General features: G+C 46.8%; 1 protein-coding gene across 12 annotated transcripts in view; it reads left to right on the forward strand.

Annotated features, from left to right (window-relative positions):
* The window catches only part of cpeb3 (cytoplasmic polyadenylation element binding protein 3), a 29,019-nt gene that overhangs the window by 1,169 nt on the left and 10,730 nt on the right, over positions 1-17,120 (forward strand). The window contains exons 1-5 of one of the 12 annotated variants that reach the window (XM_078104565.1): positions 231-362; positions 2,002-2,900; positions 6,723-6,876; positions 13,586-13,642; positions 16,505-16,528. In XM_078104565.1, the coding sequence (XP_077960691.1) occupies positions 2,013-2,900; positions 6,723-6,876; positions 13,586-13,642; positions 16,505-16,528 (1,123 nt within the window). In that variant the 5' untranslated portion in view covers positions 231-362; positions 2,002-2,012. Of the gene's footprint in view, positions 1-230; positions 363-531; positions 668-1,555; positions 1,709-2,001; positions 2,901-6,722; positions 6,877-13,585; positions 13,643-16,504; positions 16,529-17,120 lie in introns of those variants that run through there. The other 11 variants (XM_078104570.1, XM_078104567.1, XM_078104566.1 and 8 more) reach the window with 11 other exon arrangements.

Here is a 17,120-nt window from a genome sequence, read left to right on the forward strand (position 1 = left end):
ACTGTAATGCTCACTGTCTATCACACAAAGTGATTTGTTATTCTTTTTTCACTATCTTTTATCATTGCTGCTTTAACTAGTTGCCTCGTGCTTTGAAACTGATGGGGGGGGGGGGGGGTGTTTGGCTTTAACCACAGTAGTCAAGCATACAGAAGATAGGCTACATATGTGTTGACGAGCCTCTGCATAGTGAGAAACTACAACTCCCGACAGCCCCCTCGGCATCATCCATGCGCCGCAGTCAATCAGCTGTTGTAGGCAACTGCTGACTATCTCGGCACAGGGGAAGCTCGTTTGTCATATCTAAACCCAGACGAGGCAAATAGAAATATCTTTGAACCCCCAAAAGGTGAACGATAAAGGTAATACCAACTGCCCGTATTGCAGTGAAGCGACAACGCTGTGTGTGCGCGCGTGTGTTTGTGTGTGTGCATGCGTTTGGGTTGTTGTTGTTTTTTTGTCGTTTGTGGGGAAGGGAACACATATGGATTAAAGGGGGACTTCAAGACTAGGCAGCCTCATGAAAAGTACCGGATGAGGAATCCGGTCAGCGCGATGAATAGGCATTTGATCGAGGCGTTGCTTTGGGGCAAAGGGGCCGGTCCAGTCTGCTGATTATGCCGCTTTGATGACCTTGGAAGCGCAGCTCTAGGAGGAGAAAACACCGGTAAATGGGTGGGTGGGTGTGCTGTGCAGCCTTTTGCGAATACACCATGGACGTCTATTCCGGGTTGTCATCCGAAGTGTTATTTGTCAAAGGTCCACAGACTATTGCGTACGTGTTATTGACAGGCCTCCCTGTTGGGTGTTAGCCCTCCTGCAGACGTGTCGCGATAGTCAAAAAGGAGCCTGTGAGTGTATCTTTGTGGTGTTTAAAGTGAGCACAATTTCACCATTGGGCGATTTGACTTTGTGTCCAGGTTTTGTCCCCCAGCGGACAGAATGTTCACATGCTAGAAGAGAAGCGTCGAGGTGATCGAACATATTATTTTAGATTACTGCTGACTTTTATAACGTGGCAACTGCGGCTCTTTGAATGCAAAATTGCCCTTCTGATATTACCCGGACTGGTTGTGTGGCATTGGGGCTTTTTTTTCAAGGCGTAGTCTGAAATGCAAAGTAAAGGAGAATTTTGCATGAAATGTTCTGCAGTCTTTAAGTTATTCAAATGCCAGACGCCAGTGCATATTTGTGTGCTGTGTAAATGCGCACCTCGGGCAGCTCTTCCCTTTGCGCCATAATAAACTACCATAGCTCATAAATCCTATAATTCGTGTATGGAGTTTAATATTGAGTGTTGCTCAATTGACCAGTGAAACGTACTTTACTCATGAGGCTGTTGACGTTTGGTTTGCTGGGGGTATTAATACAGTCGAAGACGCATTCTGCGCCGTAAGGGGACAGTTTGTACGTGGAACGTCTTCGCGGTGCAATAAAGCGCTTCTGCCGCGTCACTTTCCACTGCGTAAAAAGGTGCCTTTTGGCGGACGTCGTTTCCGTTTCTCTGCCGGGTGCGTGTGTCAAAGTGCCTGGGTCAAGGTAGACCTGTCGTTTAGTCTTGCTGGAGGACAGCTGTATTTACTGACGTATGAATGAATATAGGGGAGGTTCCACGGCAAACACACACACACACACACACACACGCAGAATCAGTTTCACATTGCAGCTCCGGAGTTCCTGCGTGGAAGGAAAGACGTGGCGAAATCTGGTGAATATGCGCAGCCATATGCTCCGTGTTTAATTTGTGGCACGTATGCATGTTTCTGGTGCAGTCTTGGCAAGTGTGTTTTTCCTCCTTTCCGTCTTTTTGTCGGCTAAATGTGTGACCACGCACTCGCGTCGCAGTTGCCCTTGGTCCTTTAAACATCATATCCTCGTCGGAGTTCATCAGATACCAAGCAGCCCCGCGAGCCTGCTGCAGGAGCTCCTAAACGATAACAATAATACGAATAAAGCGTAATAATAACTCCTCGTCTCTATTTTTACACCCCCCCGTTGCAGCTCAGCAAACCATGCAGGATGATTTACTGATGGACAAAAACAAAGCCCAGCCTCACAATCTGCAAGATCCAACCCAAGTAGACCCCCCTCCCTGCGCCCCGACCCCGTCGTCGGAGCCCACTTCTTCCTCGTCGGAGTCGGAGAGCCCGTCGTCCGGGCGCTACCTCGCGGTGTCAGCGCCGAGCAGCAGCAGTAAGGACAAAGTGCCGATGGAGTCGCCGATCTTGCCCGGGTTGAGCTTCCACCACCAGCCACAGGAGACCGGCGGCCCCCTTTCCTCGCCGCCCTCCTCCTCCTCCTCCTTTGGGAGCACTTGGTCCACGGGAACCACAAGCGCCGTGGACGACAGCTTTTTCCAGGGAATACCCTCGGTGAACGGGACGATGCTTTTCCAGAACTTCCCCCACCACGTCAACCCGGTCTTCGGGGGTAATTTCTCCCCGCAGATAGGTCTGGCCCCGCAGACCCAACAGCATCCACAGCCGGCGCAGCAGCAGCAGCAGAGGAGGTCCCCTGTCAGCCCCAGTCAGGGGCCCTTTCCCCAGAGAACCGCGTATCACACCGTCATGAATAACGGCAAGGGGTCGTCGTCGTCGTCTTCTTCTGCTGCCTCGTCGTCCGCTTGGAATAATCACCAGAACGCCGCGTGGAGCACCGCCTCCAACCCGTGGAGCGGGCTGCAGGCCGGCCGGGACCCGCGCAGGGCGGTCGGAGTCGGCGTCGGAGTCGGCGTCGGGGTGCCGTCCCCGATGAATCCCATATCCCCCATGAAAAAGCCGTATTCCAGCAATGTTATCGCCCCCCCCAAATTCCCCAGACCCGGTCCCCTCGCCCCCAAGCCCTGGATGGATGACAGCGCGTTCAGGACTGACAACAGCAACAACATACTGCCTTTCCAGGTAAAGAGCAGCATAGGAGCAGGCCTAGGCCTTCCTCTACTGCTTTAAATGTTTACCCCTTTGACGTGCCAGTTTTACCCTTTTGGTCCACCCATCAAGTATAGATGATTTTCGATAGTATATTTATATATCAGAGGGAAACTAATTTAGATCTCCCTAAGGTCACCCTGAACTCATTGGAACCATTGATTCATTGGTGCATTGATTATAGTGATTGAGTCGGTGGCACAGTCGACTGTAAAAGTAGCAATTCCCAAAAATCTTTTCATGGCATCAGTCATACACGTTGTCATTTTGTGCACAGCCGCTGGTTAAAGGGTTTTAAGCCTTCGGAGGAGCTCGTTGAATTGATTTCTGTAACTCAGTATTCAGCTGCCGGCGAGAGTAAACACTTCAGCCCGGCTTCTCTTCTGACATATTGAGCGGTGAAGGTCAAAATAATCGAATGAGACAGCGAGTTCTTGAAGCAACAACTATCGGTCATTGCTATTTTTACTCGTTTCAGGGCCAGACGTAACGAGTCGGTCCTAGAAATAGTCGCGGTGCACGACACGCTGCACTAAACGGTTAACCTCGCTGTGCCAGTGGGGCGAAAGAGAGACGTGACGCGTTCAGGTCCTGCTCGTAACCTTCCCAATGCACATTGAGCGGACCCGGTGGTAAACACTGGATTACCAGCTCGCCCCTGTGATGAGGAATAAGTTATTGTTTTCAATAATGTGTTTTATAAAATACGATAGAGTAAATTAAAACAAAAGATTGTTGAGATTATTTTTTAGAAAGAATACACAATGGATTATTGGACAGTACCTGAAGGCAACGTCCATACGTGGATGGTGATTGGCTTGGGATCAGAAAAGGGGCGCGGCTTTGATTGAGGATTGAAATGGCTATAAATTATGATATTGATATAGTGTCGAACTCTGAAAGTAGAGGGAGGTTTTTGTTGTCTATTTGCCTTTACACAAAGAATAAACAATAATAAGCTCCTATGAGTTTCAAAAAATGTGCCGACACTAATATATGGGCGTGTTTCTGCATGTGAGTCACCTGATGCTAATAGTTAATTAATTAGCATACAAATTGTTCTTATACTAGAAAATAACCACTGAGTAGCTTTACGGCAAGATATCTCTAGTTAGAAAAAGGGTTATTTAATCCTCCCAGACAATGTGTAGTCACGCTGTCTTACAAACAAGCCAACACACAAAAAGCCAGCTGAATTCCCGGCCCTTCACCCGATCAAAGTTAGTGCTGAGAGGCGTACATGTGCAGACACAACGCAGTCCGGCGCAGTGTGAAATTCCAACTGCCTTGAAACGTGTAGCCTTTTGAGGAGATAATGATTGTGTGTGTGTCACTTCGGCCTCCGGAGGCTTTATTACACGTCTGCTGAGTGCCTCGATCTGTTTCCTCTTGCCTCTGCTCACGGCACTGGGAGACAAGGTCAGGGGGCCACGAGTTGTATGCTGTATGTTTGCTGATGTGAAACTCTGGTAAATAACAGGGATGAAGAACAGTCATCCACTCTGGTGTGGTCAAGTGTGTCCAGATAAAACATTGGGGTTGAAGTGACCTTACTTCACTCTCCGATGTGCCAGTTAGATTTGAAATGGTTAATCGAGGGAGAGAAAGGGCCTCTTCACTTTGCAAAAACTAGCTGGAAGCAGCCTTTTTAAAGTGGAAACATTTTCTGCTTTTGGTCATTGAATTCTGTTTTAAATGTAACGCATTGAGGCAGTCGGACATTATTATAAAGCAGGTTTTAATGCTTTAAAAATCACTTGTACTTATAAACGGTATGCGATCGGTGTATGCGAACCGCTTCAGCTGACAGGAAGTAAACATGCAGTCTGTACATATGATCGCCATCTGACAAGGGTTGGAGACATCAGCAATGTCACCCTGCCTGTAATTCACACTTAGACGTTTAGCAATTACACATATAATTGTAGGAGAGTTATCACCAAGATGCAAGGTCGGGCAGCCAAATGCCAAGTGTCCCCTTCACTGAAGTGAAACTGAGCCAACGCTGTCACGTGACTTCTGCTCGCTCGAGACCGACTTTCGCTCGCGTATGTTTGATGATCTGTGCTCTCGGATCTTGACGTTGCTTTGCCTTCATATGTGATGGGTGAATTTGCAGATGGGACTTGGACGGCTGCGAAAGGGAGAAGGCAATCGATGATATTTTCACCCCGCTGCCTCTGCATCTGGCAGCCTTAGACGTTTCCCTACTGAGCAGACTAAACTCATTAGCAACAGGTATTCAGTCTGTTTCTCATCACGCCCCCCCCCCCCCCCCCCCCCTCGCAGACAATCGGGCTCCAATGCAACGAAGCAGGATGAGCTCCAGTGAAGTTGAGATACTACACTTTACGATCCTTAAACGGTGAAGACTGTTGGAGACCTTTGTATAGAGGATATGATCTCTTTAGGTCACTTGAGCACCCGACCCCCCCCCCGTCACTGTTCTCGTCCACAGTGTGTGTGTGTGTGTGGGGGGGGGGGGGAACTAAAAGCTCAGCATTTCAAGTGTTTACCGTTTGTACCAAGTGGGCAGATTTTTATCTACGTGGCGCTGTCGGGCTCAGAGTGGAGGGAATAACGCTTTTGAATGCTCAGCCGAATGGGCAACAAAAGCTGTGGTGTGCAAACAATGTGGCCCCGGGGCCCGGGCACCCGGACACGGCCGCTCAGGCAGAGCAGGGAATTAGTTTAGAGAGGTTTAATAAAATAACCAGAGAAAATACATGCCGGTGCTTCCTCCTTTGGCCTTCACATGCAGAGGAGTTTGTTTAGTTTTTTTGCATCTGGGGCTTCTGCTTGAGATTCATCTTTTCTTGATGAAGGATGTGTTCTTGATCAATCCCTTGGTCTACAAAATAGGTAACCGGAGGCCTAGAGATCTTTTTTTTAAATTACTTGTTTTGTTGTACCAACAGTCTAGTTAACCTGTTATTATAGAGGACTGTAAAGGCCCACATCTTCACATTTGAAAATCTAAAAGCAGAACATTTGAAACAATTGATTATCAAATTGTTGGTCTTTTTCATTTCTGATTCATTCATCTAATAATTAACAAATATAGGGACAAAACTCCTATTAGTCTCCTACAGCTTTAATGGGTCCTCTTCAGCCGAATAATTGATCAACATGTCAAAACGGAGAAAGCCCCTGGAGTAGCTGTTATAGATTCAATTTGCCTGTACTCTAAACCTCTGTACTAAATGATAAACCCGCCCTGACAGATGTGTCTCCTCTGGCTAATTCCTATCAGGGATTTCATTGTAACTTATTGATATGTAAAGGCTCAAAGTTAAGACTCATGTCTTCTTTACATTTACCATCATTCTTAGGGATGACACCAATTTCCCTGCTTTTACTGGTAAAACTTGTTCTAGTCTCAAATCTTTAATTGATATTAGTATATACCAGCTAAGAGTGGAGAGCTGTTGGTACATGCTGTTGTTGCAAGTATTTGCCTTTGAGCAAAATGAGCAACCAGCCAGAATTTCAACAGCAGGGCAAAGTTTTGCCAGGTTTTTTTTGAAGCCCATTTTATTCATACAAGGTTTTCTCCACTATGTTGGTGATTCTGATTATTTGGGGAAGATTTGGGAAACATTTGATTCAGCCTCTCACTGTTTTTTCTTGCACTTTATTGTTTTATCACACTAAGCATTGCGTATTAACTCCACATGAAACATATTCATTCATTGCATTTAAGTTCTGGTACGTAATTACTCTTTTCCTCATAACCTTCAATACTTTGTGTATGATATACAATCCTAACCCTCTTCCTGTTTTGCTGTTTTGCAGGACCGGAATCGGCCCTTTGATGCTTTTAGCTTGCACTCTTTGGAGAGTTCCTTAATGGATATGATAAGGACTGACCATGACAAAGGTAAACCACACCCTGCCGGTGGCCCACCAATGACTATCGCTGATATTATATGGAGGAATCATTTTGCAGGTTAGGAATATTCATACGTCCATGCTTACCGTATTTTTATTTTTGCTTCCTGAGCATATGTCATCTCTTAGTGCATTTGTTTTTCTTTTGCTCTATTTGCCAATCTCTTGACTCTCGGATAATGTTCTTTTTTTTTGACTAATTCTTTTTAATTAATTAATAACATTATGAGCCTTACCTGCAAAATTGTGTGTGTGTGTGTTTAGTTGCATGTTTTAGACCAGGTGTGCTGCAAAATGCACTCGGGTGGTCTTACTCGCTAATAGCATTATCTTTCTCCCTTTCTTCTTCTTTACCGGTTACATCACATTGAAATCAGTGGATTGCATGAAAATGTCACAAGGCCTATACTGTATTTGTTGACTGTACTTGTTGGCCTGGACATGCCATGACCTGCCATAGATTCAGAATCCAGTCAGTGATTCAACCAGATTCAACCTTAAAGGACTTCACGCTACATTACCTTTACGTTTTACCTCCTTGTAACTTTAGAGCATTTCTGAAATCATAAAATAGCCATCAGATATCAAATATCTTCAAACCCTTCCAAGGCCGTCCAACGTATGTCAGACCTTTCTAAGCTAATGTTTTCGTAGAACAGATCACGGGCCGGCTGTAAAAGCTCTGGATCAAGTGTTCCAGATGGGGCCCTCTCAGGTCGGGTGTAAGGTTGTTATGCCACCTCCATCTTCCCACCTCAGCAATGGAACGATTGGTGGGGGAGAAATATAATGAGCAGAGCATGTAGTTTCATCATGCGTGGAGTCTTGTTTGCCAGATCTCGTGCTCAGAGAGCATTGTTGGGGCGCAATGGTCTTCCTGGCCCGAGCTAACCTCAGTGGGAAGGTATCGTAATATCCTGCAGGGCTTCCCCAGTGATTTGTTTATCCAAACACAGTGGAGACGGAGCAGGTATGGAGAGCAACAGATTTTTCAAATTGGGAGGTCCCTGTAGACCAGGACTTCTACTACAAGCTCTGCACTCCGGGGAAGAATTTTTGCCTCCTGACCCCAAATAGCTGGCCCACTTTGTTGTGTAAATCTTGGAGGTCAGGTCAGGTCCAGTTCGGTCCATTCCAGTCATCCTTCATCTACTGTCACTTCTTGAAGAGTTGGGGCAAATATGACAAATTTTGTATTTTTAAGTAGTTGGCAGTACTTGTCGGGTTTGGTCGGTTGCAAAGGCAGGGGTTAATCCAAACCAGCGTGCTGTGGTACAGGAGGAGCATGGCTATGCAACCCAACAGCTGGCGTGGCATTTCATGCTACCAAATTCTTACATGCAAGCATCAAATGAAGCATTCAAGGTACTGCAAGGTATTACTTATACAATGTATAAGTGCTTTGTTGGTACTGCTATCATGCTGGTGGTTAGCGGGTTGACGGTGGCGCTTGGGTAGAGCGGGTGCGCTGGGAACCGCCGTGTTAGCGGTTTGAGTGTCCCTGAGCAACACACCCAACCACCAATTGCTCCCCGGGCCAAAATGTAAAATTATTTATTATTATTATTAGCCCTATAAAACAATGTGACTGGAATGGTTGTTTTACCAGTCCTTGTGTGTGTTCCTGTGTTTGTCTTTAAAAAAAGAAAAGCACTTGTACCATGATTCAGATATAAATCGGTGGGGTGAGGAAGCGGGGGGTGACCCCACCAACACCCCTCCCTCTCTCTGTCAAAACAGGGAGGAGGGCGCGGCTTCTCGATTCAACCAGTTTCTTTTCTTAGCACTTGTTTGTGGAAGAGTCCGCTTCAAAGGTGTGTGTGTGTGTGTGTGTGTGTGTGTGTGTGTGTTGTTGGCGAGCAAGACACTTTATACTGTCAAACCTCTAAAACTTTCTAAAAGCCCTGAACAAACGGGTCGTTTTTGTGGCAACACACAAACGCACACACACGCATTAGTCTGCATGTAGTACCTGGACTCGGTCAGCTGAACTCACATGTGGAGAGCACACAAACACACAAAAACACACACCAGAGATTCTCCCCTTGGCCTGGAAAAACACTGGCAGTTTGACAACGTCCACCACCCCTGCTGCTGCTGAAATGGTCTCACACACACACACACACACATACACACACACACACACGCACACAGGCAACCCATATCCAAATTGTTTCTGACATGCATATCAACTGTGACATTCCATGCTAAGCGCTCTCCCGTCACACACTCTTTCGCCCATGACACTGTGTCTGCATCTTCCATGCCACTCCCCACACGCACACACCTACATACACACTTATAAACATAGACACACACACACACACCACATCAATGTTGCCACTAACATTTGAGATGCTCAAAAGTGTTAAGTCCCTTAAATCTTCATAGAAGCTGGGCGTAGATCCCGTCCTACCCACAAAGTCTCTACACACACAGACACACACACACACACACACATTGACTCAGCTGGTCTGACTCACATAATCTTACTCATGCATCAGTTACAATTTGTGTTTGTGAGTGTGACTTTTAAAACTTTGTCACCCTTAATGCAAATTTAAAGTTCTTTTTAAAATTCTGCCCAAAATCAAAAATATGTAATTTTTCCTTTGCTGTGGATCATCTAGATTGTTTTGGTGTGAATTGGGAAATACACCAAAATAATACATTTAATACATTACTTCTAATGTTACTAATCCACAGACCATGTTGTGAACCCTTTCATCAAAGAACTAACTTGTACTACCAACTGTCAACCTTACGTATACAGTAATGCTGTAACAGGTAGAAGGAGCCGTCAATGTCGGTAGTTGAGGGAGCTCTACTGTCGGTGCTGTTTCACTTTGTTCACTTGTCAACGAGAGCATAGAATAAGAGTATAAATGTCAACATGGTAACAAGAATGACACGTGTAGTAGTTCAGAACAGTGGGAAGGTGCTTCGATGATCAGAAGGAATAGATCTCCTTATCTTGTCCTCTTTTTTTGACTTTTCATAGCCCAAACGTCTCACTCTGATTGGTGTAAAGGTCTCCTGTGAAGCTAAAGTATAATGGTTTTACATAAAACTTTAGCTTTGAGCAAGAAAAAACACTACCTTTGTCTCTGCCAGCACCTCTAACATCATGTTTGTTTCTAAGAGAAGGACGGCATCTTTTGTCTTGGTTCATGTACGTAGAGGTGTCATCGCAGCTTGACCTGAGGTAAAAGGTCAATTTTTTAAAAATTAGGTCAAGGAGGTGGAATCTCCCTCTCAACTCTTCAACCATCATAGTTCATTTAACACCTGCGTCCTGTACTTTAAACAGCCGGATGTATTGAGATAAGATGATGTGTTTGTTGCTGGTGTTAAAGGTTAATCCCTCCATGCCTCTGATCAACTATGCTGTCAGAGGGCTTTGCATTGTTAAGGGGGAACATGCATGACTCCGTTAAGCATGACTGAGCTTAATCTAGTGGAGGCAACAAAACAAGCCTGGACATGTTTCGTCTATTAAAACTGTGCTCAGTCAAGATCCAACAGGGCATGAAATACAATTGAAACAATTGCCTTTTCTGCACGTCCGGCTTAACCCCATTCTGGAAATACTACATTACTATTATATAAATTTGGGAATTCGCTTCTGGAAATATGCCTCAACCATTCGCGTTTTCATACTGCAACTTCATTTCAAATCGTTTTTCATGTTTCGGCTTGACAGAGAGAAGGAACTTTGGACCGGTTGTAACTGTCATGCCGAGGGTTGTTGAGTTCAGCTGGCGCGAGTATAAAAGGAGAAGAAGTGGCCTATTCTGACAGACCGAGACACACAAATAGCTCTCTCGCCAGGTTCTTACAGAAACATCCAACACACTCAGTCGGCTGTCGGCTGTCTGCCATACGCATGCCCCTCGGTCGGTGTTGTCATCCCTTCTTTTCTGTTGCAGCAGTGTGAACTGAAAGCTTTTGTGGCATTAGAACTTTGGGGCGCCCTTTTTCCGCTCTCATATTTTCTCCTGGGGCTTTCTCCTAGATGTGTAATCGGGGGGGGGGGAGTCGTGTATTCATGAGCGCTGAAACGTGGAACGGAGGGACCGTAGTGCTCAAGAACAGCTTCAGGAGGGCCGCCGTTGGGGTTCCTCAGAGAGGCGCACAACTCGTGTAACTTTGAAGAGGTCTTTTCAAAGGTCCCAATCCTGTTTTCCTTGACTGATTTCTGAAAACCTGTGCACCGCTGGTTGTCCAACACAATGGTGGATGCGGTTTTTGGTAAGGATCAGCAACTCAGTTGTGTTATTAATGTAATTATGAGCAAGCCTTCTTCTTCGCTGTCTAGTCTTTTAACTGTCTTTTAGCTGTTAATAGCCATTGATGCTGGATATATATATATTTTTTTTGACAGCCCTTTAAATTATGCAGCTGATGTTGCGTGCAACCTTATTTGGCTTAACATGCTCCCCATAATGAAACATTTAAACCCCATATTAATAGCCACTGGCTATGTCCAGCTAATCCTTCCCCTACTCGTCCTCCTATTTGTACCAAAGTGTTGACGGCAAGCTCCCCGTCCAGTCTGCGCAGACTGACAGACCACGTGAAAAGGCGAGGTACTGTTGGATCCGCGTACGGAAGCGGATGGCGTGTTTCCTGAGCAGACGTGTCGCTATGCGACCACCGAGGGCAGCTTGAGAATAGCTCAGGCTCTCTGCGAGGATATGTCACCAGGACAGCAGCGGCATCAGCATTAACTTTGGGGGGCCACTGAGGACCTGCCACTCAACTCTCGGGGGGGGGAAGCAGATGACGCATCCCCAGAGCTATTTTCAGGCTTTAGGACAACTGTCCCCCTCTGTCAACCCCCTCCCCAAATGTCTAATGTTGATCGAAAGGCGAGCTCAGACCACAGTGTGGTTTTTGCCCTCCGATAAGACGAGCCACGGCTGTGACTCTTGAACTGTCCTAGTTTCCGAGGGATTTTATGGATTCCTCCCTTTTGCTCAACCAAAAGCAACTAGGTCGAGGGGCACTGTCTGCTCCCCAGCCGTACGGGACTCGGTCAGACGTTTGGCCTTTAAAGCTGTAATTTGGTCGGAAGACTAACAAACAGTCCACCCACACAATTACCAATACACACGATAAGAGAGTTAAAAACCCCTCCGTGGCAGGACGCAACGCTGGACCCCTCCCCCTCCCCACATTGGGTACATCTGGTTTGACGATAAGTCGGAGAGAGTAAAGATAATGTGAGACTGGGCGCACGTGTCTAAACAAACGCTTGTATGTCAATGTATGGACTTGTTGCACTCCATTTGCCCTCGAGCCCTACTGTTGCCTGGGTTCTGGCGGCTGGCTGAGAGGAGTGAGGGAATCCACATCTGTGGCCGCTGCAGGGTGGTTGCCCCCCCCTACCCTTCCACTATGGTTTTTCAACCAGGTGTCGCCCCTAGTTTTCCACTCTTGTTTGCGCATCTTCTTTTCCCGCCCCCCACTGTCCGTGTTCTGCGGCCAAATTGGGAAACTGTCGACGTCTCCCCTTGTTTGCGACACAGTAGCTTGCAACACGCCACTCAAAGTCCACGTTACGCATGGAGAAGCACACACCAAGCAAGATCATCTCGGTTGCATTTAACCCCCTTAACCCCAAGTCCTAACCAGCCCCCCGGTGTTGGCGTCGCAGGCACGCAAAGGCTGCGCATTTGCCAAATATTGACGTGTAACAGATTGAATGAGTTGCTTCACCTTGCCTTTCCTAAATGACTCTTGGCACGCCGCATGCTTGTTAAGTAAAAAGCTTTCTGTAGGCGGATTTTGACACAGGGCCCCAATTTTAAGTGGTCCGGGATCAAGGGTGTGGCTCTGCGGCTGCAACCGCAAAAGATGTTGACATTGAGACTGCTGAGCGGCGTAGGCTGTTTCTGCGTCGGCTCAAGTGCCCGATTTGTCTTGTCGTCGCCTCTGCATATTGGACGATGGTAACCAGGAAGACGTCCTGTTTGTTGTCCCACACCGTACCCTCTATCCGTAAAGCACTGACAGATGGGCCCTTCCAACAGGCACACGTTGCCACCGCAACCGAATGCGCGCTGTGATAAATTCCTAGCCATATAGCTGCATGTGCGTGGGCGCTTGCGTCTGTACATATGGTGGAATCAATTTGGATCCAAATAAACTCCAATGTGTGTATATTGAATGCAATGAAGGAACAACACTGAGGCTCACTGGTGTTTCAATGGAAGTGTGTCGCTTATAATAAAATTATAACTAAAAGTTTTTCCTTACTATGAGCATTTGGGGATTTCTCATTTTATGATATTTTTGTTTCTGTTGATGCATACAGTATTTCATAAAAACTCCTATTCCCCCCCCAAAATGTTGTACGTTCAACCTCAAACATTTAGCTCCTTAAAGACCTTAAAGACCATTTTTTAAACAATAGTTTTGGATCCCACTCCCGTCACAGTATCAAATAATACATTCTTTTATCTCAGACTTTCAATCTGGAGCCTAAAAAAGAATATATTTTTTAGTGCGTTTCTATGTGTGTGAGTATTTGTGTGTATGAGATGTGCGACAACAAAGAATACCATTTCTTTTGCTGCTGTCTGTTCGTCCTTTGTGCCATTGTATCATCAGTAAATTTGGCGTGTATTCCTTTGATGTTGAACATTTCTTCATGGTTGGTGTTTTGCCGTTGCTGTAGAATGGAAATATGGCGTCTTTTATCACTGATTTACGTGTTTTTCCCCATTTTGTGAAATCTTTTCTCTTTTTGCTTTCTTGGACAGGACGCATGGGCCTGAACTTTCATCATCCTGGAGCAGAGCACATAATGCCACTGAACGGTAAGTCAAATTTCAATGTTCTGCCCATCATCTTATTCTCTCTCTGGAGTTCATCAATCGTCTCAGTTGTACTGATACATTTGTTTAAATGGAGACACCTATGTGAAAAGTGTGAAATATCTTGAATGCCTACATGTTCCGAAGGAAATCAGCAAATTGAAAGAAGCAAGGCAAATCTTATTTTGTCACTCCATAAATAAAGAACTACTGCAGTAGCTTTTTGTTGTTTTTTAACCGTTGTACGCCCAAAGCCCATTTGGCTACCCCTTAGCTCATGTCTCTATTCCCTGACACCATAAACCTAGGAGAGACCTCCAAGCACAGGGGCAAAGCCTACATGACCTGTGAATAGCACTTCCAAAAATACCCCTGCATGTAAATCTAGACCCCCCCCCCCCCCCCCCCCCTTCCCCGGTGTCCCGCCAGCCAACGACGGGAGACGAGCCAGAGGCATAAATCCGCTCTTTATTCCCACATGTGACTACATGGATGCCACAAGGTTTATCAGGCCCGCCATTCCGAGTGCTCTTTAGCTGGTGAATGTGCTTAGGGACGTCATTTATTAGTCTCCTAGACGCTCATGTTCCTTTGGGCCATGGTCTTCAGGCCCAACATGGTTCCCAGTTCTAAGGGGATAATCGTGTTTGTCATCTTTTTGATTCAAACCTGACAAAAATACGGTCGTCTGGACCGACTGAGGATCAGACCGAATCAGCGAAGCCCCCCGTTTCCTCCGCTCTTCATCGCGCGTATCCGAGGAAAACGTGTCCCAGATGGACGTGAAGCGGTTGTGTCATGGGAATAGGAAACTCTTGAGATGGGCCCAGATCTTCCAAGTCCTTCAGGAGCGTCTCTACCTGCCGTAGCCGGCGACGGTTGTAGACAGGGAAGCTGTGCTTTAAACTCCAAAGTGTTTCTCCTTCATCTCGTCCCATTAGCTCCGAGGCTCTCCAATGCGAGAACTTGTAAGGGCGCCTGCTTTCTGCGGCTGGGTTTAGCACTTGAAGTGGTGAAGAAAGGATGTCAATAAAAGAGTTGGTAAGCGGAGGTCCTTTAGTCCGATTTATTGGTGGTGCTAACCTGAGAGCTTAATGGAAGTGTCTGAGGCTTTGAAGCCGAGCAGAGCGGGGATCCTCAAACTCATCGTGCCCAAAGGAATCTCTTTCAAAAGCGCTCTCGTCCTGTGACGGTTTCCCACGCACCGTTTTCTTCACTTTTCCCGGGTTGCCAGGTGACTTTGTTTCTGCTGAGGCCAGGCGGCGAGAGGGCAATGCTGCCGAGCGGCGGCCCAGGTTTTATTTGGTGGAGGGGTTAGGGGGGGAGGATTGGAGAAACAGATCTTTTTTTAATGAAAACATAGCAAGAGAGAAGAAGAGGCTCAGAGACAATATATTCCCCGAGAGAAGCCAGAGGGGCCAGTCACACAATGGGGCTCTCACAATGAAAAGGCCCATATTGGTTTTTGAGGCGATGGGTCTGCTTTATGACCGATGCGTTTGGAGGATCTTACGGCACATTTTGCCTCGCGGGTTGCTTGCATTCTAAGCACGGCTGAATCACATTGAGCGTGAGGTGGGAAGGTTTCGCAGCGTAGAAACGACATCACTCCTGAAACAAGAGGCAGTGTTTTTGATCTCGCACATTAAGATCTTCTCAGTTAGTGGAGTTTGCTGAGGCCTACCGATAGATGTGCTGCCAAGGGATAACAGGCGGTATTACATGGGGAGAAAGCAGTAGGAGTTCACCTTGATGTACTCGTAGTGATACTGAGCTTCCAATTAAATATTGCAGTCTTTCCAGATGGCGTTTGCATGATTGTCACGGAAATGGCTCATTTGTCTTCAAGCAAGCTAATTAGTGAAAATCTAATCGTGTGATAACAGGTGGTTTTATACGGCGAGAAGACCGTGATGAGCAGAAAGCAAACAACTGGACCTTAACAGGGAACAATGTAGCTCCTCTTGACAAAAAGAATGAAGCAAAACAGCTCTCATGGTCTTCAGCAGATGGCGGTTGCTCAGTATTCATGGGGCTTCGGAGAGGACTGTGAAATGTGGTTAAAAGCTCTGGGAAAAGCAGTTCTAATTATTTCTTAAGACTCCCATGTAGTCACTGCTACTGTAACACAAGAGATGAGAGAGAAATGATTCAGATATTAGATGATTAGATAGAAGCTGTCCCTTCGCCTCGCCGTAGATTCCGATCGGTTTGGCCCCCGACATTGAAGCCTCGCTCTCCCGACTTTCCCTTTCTGCCTGCCTCCCATCCTCCCTCTTTTAGAGCTGCTACCCTTCTTCTCCGCTGTGGGAAGTTTCCACTCGCACCTGGCCTGCCGTAGCTGGCCCGAGAGCAGCGTTTTAATATTCCACCGAGGCCATGATAATGACTAACCTGCACGGCCCTCGGTCCTGCATGCACTCTGCTCTATGGCCTCATTTATGGACAAATTGACAGAAGGCAATCATGAGCGCCAGCTACTTGTGGGCTCATTAATCCAAGATTACGATCCTGGTCTGTGGGGCGTCGCGATATGCCCCTAAATATCTAAAACATTTTCCGTAACTACCCCTCGCCCATGGCGCTCCACTCCCACAGCATGTGCATGAGTGTTTCTTTGCCAACGCAGGTGCAGCAGGTTTACGGAGGACTGCCGTGATAATCGCTCTCCTCCCGTTGCCAAAGCTTAGGCGTGGCCATCTGTGGTTTCTCCGTTGCCTTAGAGATGTTCCTGGCCTTTTTTTGGTTTATTTCCACCAAAACCCATGTCTCTGTATCTCTTTCCTCCCCCTGTTCCTGCCCCAACCCTCTCCGCCTCTCCTCGTGTTTACCCCCCCACCTTCCCCCCACTGTGCTGACAAGCAGCCCGGAGCTATGGCCGCAGAAGAGGTAACGTGTGGCACTTTCTCTGGGGTTCTGCCTGCCATGCCGGCCTCTGTCTTTCTCTGGGGCTGCGGGTGGGCCGGGGGGGCCGGGGGGAATATCTGCTATTGTCTGTGCTGTGATTGAATGAAGTCAGATTCACTTTGACACCCAATTTTTCTTGTTGTGCATTTGAATCAACACAGGGCATAGGTCCCCCAAATCTGTCTTTGTGTGGTGAGAGGAGTTAAAAATTTAAAATAATCTGGTTGCCAGTTGTCTTTTCTTTCCCTTCTGAGTCGGCGCTTGACCTGTGACCTGTGATGTCTGTGGTGTGTAAACAAAACAACAATCTGAATCGACATTAGGGATTTCATCTCGACTGCATCAGCAATGCTGCTACCAGATGCTTTCAAATTCTGTAACATGATCATTTTGGGGGGTTTCAAGACTCTGACTCAGAAGGGATTCGTCATCAGAGCGGCACAAACGCTTGCTTCAGACGTGGCTTATCTCTAACTTCACCTGCTTCTGTTTTTTCCCCCCCCCCACTAATTCTCTCTTTCCTCAGCGAGGAGGAAAGCGACTGTGTGACATTTGTGAGGTTGCCGTACTTACT

Source organism: Gasterosteus aculeatus, chromosome 6, assembly GCF_964276395.1.
Source record: "Gasterosteus aculeatus chromosome 6, fGasAcu3.hap1.1, whole genome shotgun sequence".
Taxonomy (NCBI): domain Eukaryota; kingdom Metazoa; phylum Chordata; class Actinopteri; order Perciformes; family Gasterosteidae; genus Gasterosteus; species Gasterosteus aculeatus.